The sequence below is a fragment of the Podarcis liolepis genome (genome assembly GCF_965112155.1).
Source record: "Podarcis liolepis genome assembly, chromosome: 3".
Lineage (NCBI taxonomy): Eukaryota > Metazoa > Chordata > Lepidosauria > Squamata > Lacertidae > Podarcis > Podarcis liolepis.
The window spans coordinates 56255218-56268591 of record NC_139557.1 but is presented as its reverse complement, the minus strand read 5'-3'; the positions used below and the strand labels follow the sequence as shown (position 1 = coordinate 56268591).

The following is a 13374-nucleotide window of genomic DNA, read 5'->3' as shown; positions in this document are numbered from 1 at the left end:
CAAAAAACAAAGAGGGGAAATGTTCCCAGAACATGCAATTTAGTACACCAAACTTCAAGTCTGACCAAACCATAGCATGTGTGTCACAAAGGCTGCAAGCAAAACAAATGGATTGCATTCATGGGAAAGCTATCTATGCACATATGTTTGGTTGTTGTCTAGAGCAACCTTCCCACCAAACTTCCCTATCTGTGTTGGCTGGGGCTGATGGGATTTGCAGTCCAAAACAGCTGGAGGGCGCCAGGTTGTCTAAAGTTCATATAGAGTCAGATCTGCATTCCTGCCTTTCTCTCCTGTGCAATACTTCTTCTGCCTCCTTCCCAGCTGAGCAAACTGGAGTCAAAGTCCAACCAAGAAACTGAATGGTGGTGGTAGCAGCAGCTAGTTGCATATGCAGCACACACCAGAGCAGTGTTATCGTTTTGATTACTGATCATGGGTCTATCATTATGGTTTTAAAAAGAGTGCCGCACGATAGGAGTCTGGAATTTAACAAAATAATATTCATATTCCTTAACAGATTGAGATTCCTCTTTAGTTTGAGAAGTTGGCAGGAGGCGCTCAGATAAAGAGTTTGGAGCCAGTGAAATAGAGATGAATGCTGTAGCATCTTGAGATACAAGGGTTCTCTCTGGAAACATGATGTCAGATTAGCAGATTTTGCTGTCTGCTATAGGAGTGTCGATTAACTTCTAGTAAGCTCTGCTTTTCAGTTGTAACTGAAACAAAGAATACCAAGATGCTGCAAATTTCCTATGCACTGCCCCCAAAGGACATTAAATCCTGCAGCATTGTCCCTGAAACCTCTTCTTATCCCTTGGGACAGGAGGAACACTTAAAATGCTTTGGATTTGACTTGCTATTACTGCCATAAAGGCTATGTGTGCATTAGTAGCTTTAAGTGCAGTGAGGTTGTTTATCTGTGGCATTTCAAGTCACATTTGCATGTTGCTGTGCACACTAGAGAAGCAGCAGGGATATTTTCACATGATGAGCATTACCTGTTTGGTTCCCCTGCACCTGCAACCCCTGAACTCCTTAAAGCTGCCGTCTGTGCATCCCACACCACAGTTTCTTGGCTACTGATGAAATGAAATTAAGGAAAGAACAGCCAATTATCCTTGAAGCCAAACTGAAATATATGGCTTTATTTCAAAATCACACCAACTTAAACTGTTTTAATTTACAAGGGAGTTTCATTGTTCATGTTGGTAGAATCCTGTCTCAGCTAAAACTGACAACAGATTTTATTGCAGATAAATCTTGAGGGATGTTCCTCCCTCTTGTACAGTATTGGCTTTTTTAAACATAAATTAATTCCTTTTTGCTTAGATAAATTAGCACATTATTTAGTGCTGTGTCCATTCCTGTATAATGCATACTAATCATGAATGGATTTTCATTCCTGTGCTGGTTTCCTAAGGTTAGAAAGTTAAAACTCTTACTTGAAAGGAATTTGTATTTTAGAGAACCATCATTACAATATTAGTTCAGTAGATTTCATTTTTTTTAATTGGTTGATGACCTTGTGGAAGGCCACATGTTCTGAAATAGATATGTTCTGTGTGTGATATACAGTATATCTAAGAAGACCTAAGTATGACCTTTACCACCCTCTCCTCTTGCATATATGGAGGCTAAGTGGTTGGACTGTGTACAGTTCTGGTCGCCTCACAGCGTTCGAAAAGGTTCAGAAAGGAGCAACCAATATGATCAAGGGGATAGAGCAACTCCCCTATAAAGAAAGGCTGCAATGTTTGAGACTTTTTTAATTTAGAAAAAAGGCAAGTAAGAGGTGACATGATAGAAGCTTATAAAATTATGCACAGTATGGAGAAAGTGGATAGAGAATTTCCCCCTCCCTCTCTCATAACACTAGAACTCATAGACATCCAATGAAGCTGAGTGTTGGGAGAGTCAGGGTGGATATATTTTTATTAAAAAATATGCTTTTTCACACAGCACATAATTAAACTATGGGACTCAGCCCCACAGGAGGCACTAATGGCTACCAACTTGGATGGCTTTAAAAGAGCATTAGACAAATTCATGGAGGAGATGGTTCCAGCCATGATGGCTATGCTCTGCCTCCACAAATCCTGGTATCTGAAGAAGTGTGCATGCACACGAAAGCTCATACCAAGAACTAACTTAGTTGGTCTTTAAGGTGCTACTGGAAGGAATTTTTTTATTTCCACAAATCCTGAATACCAGTTTCTGGAAACCACAGGAGAAAGAGCTCTTGTGCTTGAATCCGGCTTGCTTGTTTCCCACAGACAGGGGTGCCAACTTATATAAAATATTGGGGGAGCCTCACATAACTGATCGCAAGATGAATGGTGATGCCCATTAACTTGGGGCGGGGAGCTCATATATTTTATTGGAACCTCGGCCCCTAGGAGTTGGCTCGTGTGTCCACAGGAAACTGTCCAGCCGCTGTGACAACGGGATGTTGGATCTGATCTTGACAACTGGCCTGATCCAGCAGACTCTCCTTATGTTCTTATTTCGATCTTTCGCTATCATAAGTGTATATGTACACTATAATTTGAGAAGAATCTCTGGAGTTCTGAGCAGATGTGTATGTTTCGGAGAGAGGGAGAGGTGATTTGCAATCGTTCCCAACGAAGGATAACAATGGCGGGAAGCAGCCCAACAACCGCCACCCAACCTGCTCCTGGGTCCGCCCTGGCCGTTGCTGCAGCCCGCGCTCGTGACGCCAGCGCGGGAGAGCACTGCTTATTATAGAGCCGTCTCCTCAGAGCCGCTTCTTGTGGGTCTTAACAGCACACGGCGCTCTCTCGCGCCTCCCTCTTAGCGCGCCTAAAGGTTTTAACTAACCACCCTGGAGAGCGCATCTGCGCGTGCGCGACTTAAAATTAAGTCCCTTTCCGAGGTACTGAAAGGGGCGGGAACTGACGGCGGCGGGCGCGCGCGCGGGGAGGGGGAGAGAGAAGGATGGACGGCGGAAATGACGCCACGCGCGCGGCGTAAACAGTTCTCCGAGACCCTGGTAACGGAGCGTTGGCCTCTTGTGGCCAAAGAGCGCCGAGCGGGCAGCGTCGGCTTCGGTAGCAACAGTCAGCGTCGCTCACTTGGAGGGGGGGGCCCTTTGCCCGTTTGTCTTCTAGGCGAGCTCCGGGAGGGGAAGAGGAGCCCCCCCGTGCGAGAGAAACGGCGGGGGGCGCTTCGCTCGGGCTCCCCTTCCCCTCGCGGGACCCGGGAAAGGGTCCCGCGGGGAGCACCGCTCCCAGAACGGGAGGAGGAAAGGCGCCGCTGTGAGGGGGAGACGGGGACGGAGAGCACGAGACGCGCGCTCCCCCCCCCCCCGTCCTCGCTCGTTTATCCGTTGCCCCAGGGGGGAGGTTTAAAAAGGAAACGGCAGCAGGAATCTCTAAGGAGCCCGCAGGGGGCGGCTTGTGGTTACCTCAGGAGATCCTTCCCCGACCGCCCCATCCTTTCCTCCCTTACCTGAACTGAAGGGCAAGGAGCGGGGAGTCTGTGGGTCCCTCACCCGCCTCCCCTCCCCACGAAGGAAAATGGTGCAGAAGGAGACAGAGTGGCAAATAAGGCCGGGAGGGGGACGAGGGGAGACGCTGTGAGTGAGAGGAGGTAGCAGCGGGGACTGGAGGGGGGGAGGTGAAGAGGTAGTTTGACCTGCCCCCCCTCGCCTCCCCCCCCCCGCCGTCCTCTTTGCCACCAGCATTAGCTGCTTTCCATCTCTATCCTTGTCTTTTTCCTCCGCCTGCAACCTCAACAACCCCTCCTCCTCCCCCGTCCCTATTTTCGTGTCACCCTCGCCCTTCTCCTCCCGGCGCTTGGCAGAGCGGTTGGCAGGGTTTCTTTGCTGTGGAAGATGGCGACACCAGGGATGAGCTGGCAGCAGCACTACTACAGCGGCAGCTCCTCGGGGAGCGCTGGAAAATTCACCACCTCCACTTCGTCGGCCGCCTCCTCCCAGCTCGGCATGGAATATAATCAGGATCTCCATCTCAAAATGAGCAAGAAAATAGCGCAGCTCACCAAGGTAGGAGGGAGCCCTCCATCCTCTAAGCATCCCCCCCCTCCCAATTTGGTAGAGCATTCGTTTGTTCTTTTCTTGCTCCCATTTTTTTTAAATATAATTTTTCTGAACCTTAAAAAGTGTGTTTAAAAGCCTGCATTGGAGAGAGTAAAGTCTCAGTTATGCTGTCCACTTAAATCTGACAAAATTTCTTATAAGAGAGGGCTGCATTAATTTTACAATAGCTGTTGTGTCAGTTATTGCAGAGAGTACCTTGATAGGTGATAAGGTTGTGTCTAGTGTTGCACTTATTTCTCTATATCCACTTAATAGAAGAACCGTTCTAATAGCAATACTAATATTTATCATTGTCCCTCTTTAAGCATAAAAGTTGCATCTGTTCATAGGGTAGCATTTGTGTGGAACAAGGGCTACAATCCTATGCACAGTCACTTGCTAGTCAACCCTATTGAACACAATAGGATTTACTTATGAGTAAACATGCATAGGCTCAGGCTGCATGTTTTGTCTTATGTTTGGAATCCAGTTACGTATCATCTCATGTGTTTAAATTGCTGCCTTGTTATAGCTCTCTGGCTTTAACATTGGTGCTTTCATTTATGCAAGTAGTAAGTTTTTTTTAGCTCCTATTGTATAATTCTTTTTGCATAATAATTCCACAGAATGAATCACTCTAGAATAATTTTAATGGTGATTTAGATTGTTGTCAACTTTCTTAAAGCCTACCTGTTTAATTTTAAGCTTTTCATTCCTCATAGCAGTTTACAAAAGGTAAAGCATAACGAAATACAAAAGAAAGGTCCAACGAAAAAGAAAAGTAGCAGTATTGTACTGCAAAAAACTGTGAACACAGCAATTATTAGATCTCAAGGGCGAACTGAAACTAAAAGTGTTTACCTCCCTTCAGAAAGCCAGCAGGGAGGATGCTAATTAACTTTTCTTAGGAGAGTTACATAGTATCAGGGCTGCTACAAAAAAGACAGGGCTCCTGGTGGAGGCTAAAATAGTCTGCCTTTTAGATGGATTCCAGAGCAGGGCCTCTTTAGAAGATCCAAGTAATGTACTATAGCATTGGCACGTGAGATACAACTGGTGAGAGAACCAGAATTCCAGATTTCTTGTTCAAGTGCACTTTTCTGGCTTATTTTAGTAAATACCTTACAAAAATATGTTGGCCATCCACACCTTTCCTGCTCAAGTTGACTGGCATAGAAGATGGGTCCACAGTCCTACTCTGGAGCTGGTGCTCTAGGCTGGAATCAGATCTGATGCTGTAATGTGATTTCGAGCTGATTCAGCCCCTCTACATCCCTGTAAATGCTCTATTTGGGAGAGTTTCTGCATAGTTCCACCAGCTTTTTCTGCTTGCCCATGTTTGATGTACTAGAGCTTGCTTCCTGGAATAATGTAAGGTCATTGCCTATAAACCTTTAGCATGGAAGCATAGTAATTTTGGGAAAGAAAAACAAAGATATAGATATTTCTTTGTACAGTACTCTAAAGCCAGGAACAGTGTTCTTTAACCTTATTTAAGGATGGCTATTTAATGAAGTGCAAAACTTTATCCCAAGGAAAAAGAATGCTCAGGCTATCCAGCCTAAACTGGTAGATTTGGGGATGGGTTAAGGTGTATGTTTATCAGCCTCTGTAAATGTATACAGTTGTAGTACTGTACTCTTTGTTCAAAACATTGTGACAAGTTTGTTTTATGCTAATAAATCTGTGGATGATTTGGTGGTGTTGGGCAATTGTGTTTTGAAAAAGTGGGAGACGGATGGTAATTTAGAGTAATAATAATATCTGTACTAAAAGGGGTGTGTTAAGTTTTATGTATATATGAAAGAAAATATTTTATGCTAATGTAACAAATGCTTATATTAATTCCAATGAGAGTTGGTCGCTTTGGAGTCTCTTTATATTTATATGTATTTGTAATGTATATCCTGCTTTTTACACATCTTGAATTGGCTTACAAAGATAAAAGATGCAGGAGAAATTCAATATCATACTTTTCCAGCCTTTCTGTCAACACAACCATTTTTGTTTGGCCAACAGAAAGATCTTTCCTCTCCTCCCTCTGTGTGCTATGCTGAGAGTTCTCCTAAACTCCCAGAGCCAGTTTGAAGTGCATGAGAGAGCAGAGGGAAGCCCCACTGCATTAGCAGAAGTCCTTGCTGTGGGAGGTTGGATATGATGTGGGATGTTGGATATGATGAACCTTTGTATGATACAGCAGGCTCTTGTGTTAAAATACAATAAAGTGTATAGGAGGGCATTAACTTTGTAACTTCATCTCCATGCCATTTGAGGAAACTTGGATGTTCTATTAAAAATGCACAATATACAGACTGTGTCACAAAGGGGAATCTGATGTGACCTGTGGGTATATGAAATAGTTATTTTGTATAAAGTTACAGCAAAAAGGTACAGTGGTACCTCTGGATGCGAACGGGATCCGTTCCAGAGCCCCGTTCACATCCTGAAGCGAACACAACCTGCGCAGGTCGTGATTCGTCGCTTCTGCGCATGCGCGTGACGCCACTTTGAGCATCTGCGTGAGCGGCAAAACCCAGAAGTAACATGTTCCGTTACTTCCGGGTCACCGTGGAGCACAACCCGAAAACGCTCAACCCAAAGCTATTTCAACTTGAGGTATGACTGTACTTGGGCTCTGTAGGAAGTGCCTTCCTTCTTTGCTATATGCAGTGTAGACAAGTTAGAGCTACAATAAAATGTTGCATTCTACTGCTGTTCAGTATACCTTATTCAAGTCCTCCCCCCATCCCACATTCAGCACTCTGTGTGTACTGAACATGTTCAGTCCTCATTTGAATTTTTCTGGGGTTCTCCGCCTTTTGTGGGTGTTAGCAAATTTTTTTGTGTTAATAGGTCTGCTCATGCCTTCCTTTTGTATGGTTTTAGCTACAGATGTGATGGCATTCAGATGATTTAACTGAAAATAGAAGGACTGAGTGAGATGCCACAATAAAATGTTAATTGTGTGGGATGTTGTGTCCTCTTGCTTCTTCCCCATTGAACATTTCACTACTTTGAGTTTTTGTTCCTTCAAAGCTTCAACTTAGCTAGGTAGTTGCCCAGAGCAAAAACCCTTTCTGGCTGAGAATTGATGGCTAGAAGCCCTTGAAGATGCAGACTAGGCTGACTGTCAGGTAATTGGATCTACACCCTTGGAAGTTCTTCCTTTCCAAGTGTGGAAGCTGCCCAGAGCAAGAAGAGCTTTCCAGCAAGCTACATTGATAGCAACATCACTTTCTAGCCTGTGCTGTTTGCCACCCCACACATACAAGAACCTCCCTGTAGAGTAATAATAATAATAATAATAATAATAATAATTTTTATTTATACCCCGCCCTCCCCAGCCAAGGCTGGACTCAGGGCGGCTAACAAGCAATAATAAAAACAAGTTGAATGAATACAACTTAAAAACAAATTTAAAATACATTAAAATATTGAAACATTAAAATATTAAAATGTAGCCTCATCGCAGGAGGAGAAAGGAAAAGAAAAAAGAAAGAGGGGGAGGGAATGAAATTGGCTCCAAGCCAAAGGCCAGGCGGAACAACTCTGCCTTACAGGCCCTGTGGAAACAAAGCAGATCCTTCAGGGCCCTGGCCTCATGTGGTAGAGCGTTCCACCAGGCCGGAGCCAGAGTTGAAAAGGCCCTGGCTCTGGTTGAAGCCAATCTAACTTCCTTAGGGCCCGGAACCACTAGGGTGTTGCTATTTATGGACCTTGAGGCTCTCCGCAGGTACAAGGGTCCTAGGCCGTGAAGGTGAGTAGCAGCAACCTCCTGCCTTGCAAGCCTTGGCTCCCCCTTGCTTCCCTGTGCTTCCTCTGAGACAGAAGGCACAACCACCCTGTAATACGACATCTGCGCCCCCACCCCTGAAATATTAAAACAAAGTCCTACTTGTTTGAGGTAGCCATCAGCCACTGCTGAAACTTGCTTTTCCTCTTTGACAACCTTGTAGGCCTTCACCTTTCATTCACTCATCCCTCTCATCCATATAATTTTGAATTGATTGTATTACAAATAGTAATATTATTTTAAGAATAGCAGAGTGAACATGAATACAGTATATACACTATACAGTATGTGAGGTTATTCACAAAATTTTCAAACTCAATTGACGAAATCAAAAGTGTATGACATATGTTTTCTTTCTGTGTCTTACCCCTCCCTCTTGTGCAGCTGCACACATAAACAGTGTTGTCATTGTTTAATTTTTAGGTTGTTTAAAAAAACATAGGCAGCAAAAAGCATTTTGTACTTCTGCAGATCTCAGGATTCACCAGCCCTGCTGATATCTCATGTGTGGATGGTGCTTTTTTGGTTGCAGCACTCAGTATATAGGATGGAGATGTCACAAAGTCTACACTGGAATTGAGTTCCAGCAAATTTTAAGGCCTCTCACATACTAAATGTGCCCTGAATTTGGTGAGCAAAATCCTTCTTGCAAAGGGGTGGTCATTTCTTGTATGCAGTGACTCTTCACTATCATGTTCTAGGTCCAGTGCTTACACACTACTCTCCTAATGAGGGAACATTAGGAATGAAATCTTCTCTGGTAGCCTTCCCTCTGTCACAAATTGTTGTAGGCAAACTGCTGGAGGGCTTTGCAGAACTGACTTGCTTTGTTCTGGTCTGTACTCCTGGAGAGGAGAGGAATGGAAGCAGCAGTCCTCAGCTTTATTTATATATTTATTTATTGTATCGAATTATAGACCGCTTAATATCTGAAAGCTCTCAAAGTGGTTTACAATAAACTGTTTTTATATATACACATATAAGTACAATAACCATGTGCAAACAACCAGAAAATGGGCTGAGCTTTATTCACAGTTGGTTGGATCCTACATATTGTGACTTGGGTTTTACTTTTGGAATGGGCTTATCTGCTTGCCACAAAACCATACCCTCATGGATGCTCATGGGAATCAATGGATCCTGAGGAACAGCATGGGTTGCTGTGGGTTGGGTGGGGAGCTGCAGTTGGATGGGTAATAAATGAGAATTAGGAACCTCCCTGGGGAGAGCAGAATTACCTCTTGTTCTGCAAGCAGCCTAATCCAGTATATGAAACTCATTTGTCCCACCACCTCTGTGACATATGAATTACCCATAAAAGCTTGAATAACTAATGTCAACTATTGCTGTACCAGGGCTACATGAATAAAAGGTATCTTGTGCTTTAAATGTAATGGATGTGTTCCCAAATATGTTAACTTCAAGTACATGCATAAAGTTTCTTCAGGTTTGTGTAGTGTTTCTTTGTCTTGAGAGAGGAAGGGAAATAAACACTCCTTGTTGTAGAATGAATCTTTGTTCCTTTTACCAATTAATGTATTGGAGTGGAAATGCTGGCAACTTGCCTGGACTGTAACAAACATTTCAGACTGACAGACTTGTCTATGTGAAAATGCTTATGACAGAGCTCCTTTCTTTTCGTCTGTAGTAGTTAGGCTTCAATGAGCGTAGACAATTCACCCAAAGTAAAATTTCAAAATAATAATTGCATTGGTCTGTAATAACAATGCAAAAAGGGTATGACATCTTGGAGACTGACTACCTTTGTATAATAGTAGGATCTTTCGTCAGGTCTGAGAAGATGGAAAGCATAGGTTTTATCCAACTAAGTCACACTCAGAGTAGAAGACACATTGAAATGCATGGACTAAAGTTAGTGAAGTTTGTTGATATTTCTGTGGGTCTGTTCTGCATATCACTAACAATGGATACATGAAATCCTACAGTTTGCTGCTGATTATGCTCTAATACAGCATAGCATTGTTTAACTTTTGTAATGGTTACTGGACTATATGTACACGTGTCTTTGTAAGTCAAGAGTTCTTCAGCAGATCAGCAAATAGCATATGTTCCAGATTCTTTAATCTGCAGTTTGTACAAATTAGTTTTGAGGAGGAGTTCTAAAGTCAATGAAACTCTGAAGACAGGAATAATCTTCATTTCTCAGGGCTGATGCAAAACATTGCACTGCCAGAGTTGGGTGGACCATGTCACCTTTTCTTCCTCACTACTTTGGCTCCTCTACTACTTGCTCACTCCTGTGGTGTAAATTCTCAATTTCTCACTCTGAGGAAAGTGCCCTTTCTCAGAGTGAGGTATTATGAGCAAGGTCACACAGCACCTTGAGGTGCTGCTGTTTTGACACAACAGTGCCAGATTTACTTTTTAGAAGTAACTTTTTCTTCAGAGTGAGGATGGGACTGTGCTGCCAAGTTAGTGCCGGGCAGGTAGGAGGAGGTGGCAACAGTGGTGGATGGCTGGGTGTGAGCAGAGGCAGTGGTGGTCTGCTAGTCAGGACAGTCAGATGGTGATTGAGGGTACGATCCACTGCCCCCATCCATATCTGAACCTCATGGCTCATAAGGCCAGGCCTGACAGTCCATTGCTACTTCTGTCAATATATCTTTCACCATAAGGAGTTTGACAAAATGTGTTTAATCAACCAGGAATCCTGGCTTAAAATACACACTGCTGTGTCAGCTTCAAACAATGGATCATAAATTTGCCTTGTTTTAAACCAGGATCACTGCTTTGTACATAATGCTAAGCCAAACGTCTTTAAAAGCAAAAACTTATGTGGATGTTCTTCTGCTGTCTGCACGGGAGATGGGAGTGTGGAATGTGCAAGCTCAATGTTTCATTTGATTCATGGAGGCTCATCCACATAGTGCTAGACTATGGTTTGTGAGAACCATCTATGCCTCCACAGTCAGTGTCTTCTGCTTCCACGTTGCATATGGCATGCACACAGGTCCATCTGTCTTAATTTTTATTCGTGAAAATCCATGTAGAATCCTTCTGCATGTAATTTACAAAGGAATCCTGTGCATGTTGGCTGCATTGCTGCATTAGCATGCTGGTGATCACAGTTAAATGGGTACAACAGCGATGAAGTGTGGGCAACTGGTCTCTATTCCAAACTGGTTATTACCAACCTAATGCAAATGCAAGTACTTACAGTATGTTGATCTAAGTACCATACTCCTTACATGTACTGCCCTCTTGTACAAGTTTCTCTGAGTCAAGCCAATTAGTATTCTGCACAGTTGTATATATGCAGAATTTTAATGAGCATGCATTTTCTTGGGTCAGCTTCTTTTAGTAATCAAGCATTCTGGAAGCCAAAACTTTGTTTCTATGCTAAGAAGATAAATACAAAACAAAGCCGTGTGAGAGAAGCTTCCTTGAATTTATCTACTTCTGTGCTGTGGTTGAATATCTATTGTAATCATATGGATGCTTATATCCTCAAACAATGGTAGGATTTGGGTCAGAGAGTTTCCCTAGGATAGCTCTCCCCCCGCAAAAAAATAAAAATAAAATCCTTACAGCATAGATGGATTCAATGCTCAAAAACCTTCCAGAAATATGTGAACAAATGGAACTTTTTATGTTCATTTTTTAAGGTGTTTGGTCAGAGATCATGCCATGGAGTCTCATAAGAGAACACTACCCTGGATATAAGGCACTATGATTTGTAATGGTCCAGAACTTAGTTTGAGGCACACACCTTTTGTTCCGTATTCATTTATACATGTGCTAGCAAGGGGACAGTATGATTCACAGGGTTCCAGTGGCTTAGCGCAAATGAGCAAATGTGCCTGTTTCTGGAGGAAAGATTGGAGCTACAGTGCTCCTCCCACAGCCCTACTGCTTTACTAATTGTTGGGCTAAGCCATAGTAAGGCTTAGCATTTCAACCAAACCCAGGTTTTTGTCTTTTCTCCCTCAAACAAACCACAAATAATAAATTAAGAACAAACCTTGGTTACAGCTAGGGATGCATATTCTAGGGTGAAGTGTGCATATAAATGCATATACAGTGGTACCTCTGGTTACGAACTTAATTCGTTCCGGAGGTCCATTCTTAACCTGAAACCGTTCTTAACCTGAGGTACCACTTTAGCTAATGGAGCCTCCTGCTGCTGCACGATTTCTGTTCTCATCCTGAGGTAAAGTTCTTAACCCGAGGTACTACTTCCGGGTTAGCGGAGTCTGTAACCTGAAGTGTTTGTAACCCGAGGTACCATTGTAATTCCAAAAATAGCATAAGAACATGCATTATATCAGGAAAAATTATTTGCAAAAATAGTATATTAGGCAAAATCCTATACAAAAATTTGTACATTAGGAAAAATCTCAACTAAAATCCTGATGAGTTTCCTTGAGAATTTTTTTTTAAAATGAGAAACTGAAATTGACATATAAAAAAAGGAATAGAGGGGGGAATGGATTTGGGAAGTTAGCAAGGGAATAATTTATAAATTATGTTACATATGATGATATGATGGGTGAGAAAGGGACTCACAACGTTGTGATCTGGGAGGCAGAATAGTATTTATTGAGATGTATAAAAAAATTAAACCAATGCTTTCAGTCCTGCTCAGGATATTGGCCAAGGGAGCAATCCTTACGCACAAGAAAGGGGCATAAAGCAAAGTGTTGTAAATTAAGCTGGAGTAAATTTACACCAGATCCAAAGTCCAATCACCAATGGGACTACAAACCTTTAGCTGTCACAAAATGCTATGGATCATCTTACTGAACTGGGCCAGAATCTACTGAGCTGTTGAAAAACCTTCAGTATAGGTTTGGAAGTTTGAGATTCCTCTTCTTACCTTTTCACCTACCTTATAGCACAAATCTTTATATGTGCACCCAGAAGTAAGTCCCACTGAGTTAAATGGGGCTGATTCTCACGTAGGATAGCAGCCTCAGTCACTTTGCAAGTTTTACATTTACAGAAAACAGGTCTTTTGAAAGCCCTAACATGTTGGCATTACACCTCAATACTCTGGAAGTCTTTTAAAAAGCAATTTGAGCCAAATATTCTGGATTGTCATCCTAGCAGATTGAGCATTCACAAAAATCATTTGAAAATGAATTGTGGGAGTATATAATCTGTAGACATCCTTCATACAGTTTAGTCTTCTTTATACTGCTGCAGGTTTTACTTTTGTTTATTAGTAATGATGTTTTATGTTCCATTTCACCCCACAGTTTTTCTAATAGTCTATGTTGGCAAGTCTAAATAGTGTTTATCATCAAATAGTGTGAAACCCAAAGCAATCATGTTATCTTCTTGCTAAAATAAATGTTGGGAATTAAGTATCCTATATATTTAAAGCTCCCCAAATATGTTTTCTTGCTACGTGGAACAATAAAAATTATATTAATTGACATTTTCTCCTACCATTTTGCAAGGGGGGAAAATCCAAACAAAAGAAGACTGTTGAGTGTACATCATCAGTTTGGTAGGCATAGTGTAATTGAACTCTCAGTTTTGTTGTTGGTCAGATTTT

At 42.4% G+C, this 13374-nt stretch overlaps 1 protein-coding gene across 15 annotated transcripts in view; it reads left to right on the top strand.

Annotated features, from left to right (window-relative positions):
* The first annotated feature begins 2926 nt into the window (after positions 1–2926).
* The window catches only part of FAM184A (family with sequence similarity 184 member A), a 70645-nt gene continuing 60197 nt past the window's right edge, over positions 2927–13374 (top strand). For 8 of the 15 annotated variants that reach the window (XR_014524761.1, XR_014524762.1, XR_014524763.1 and 5 more), the window contains exon 1: positions 2961–4027. Coding sequence is in view for 11 of the 15 variants with exons in the window: in XM_083497760.1 (XP_083353886.1) it covers positions 3857–4027 (171 nt within the window). In the remaining 4 variants the exon portion in view is untranslated. Of the gene's footprint in view, positions 4028–13374 lie in introns of all 15 variants that reach the window. The other 7 variants (XM_083497753.1, XM_083497750.1, XM_083497751.1 and 4 more) reach the window with 6 other exon arrangements.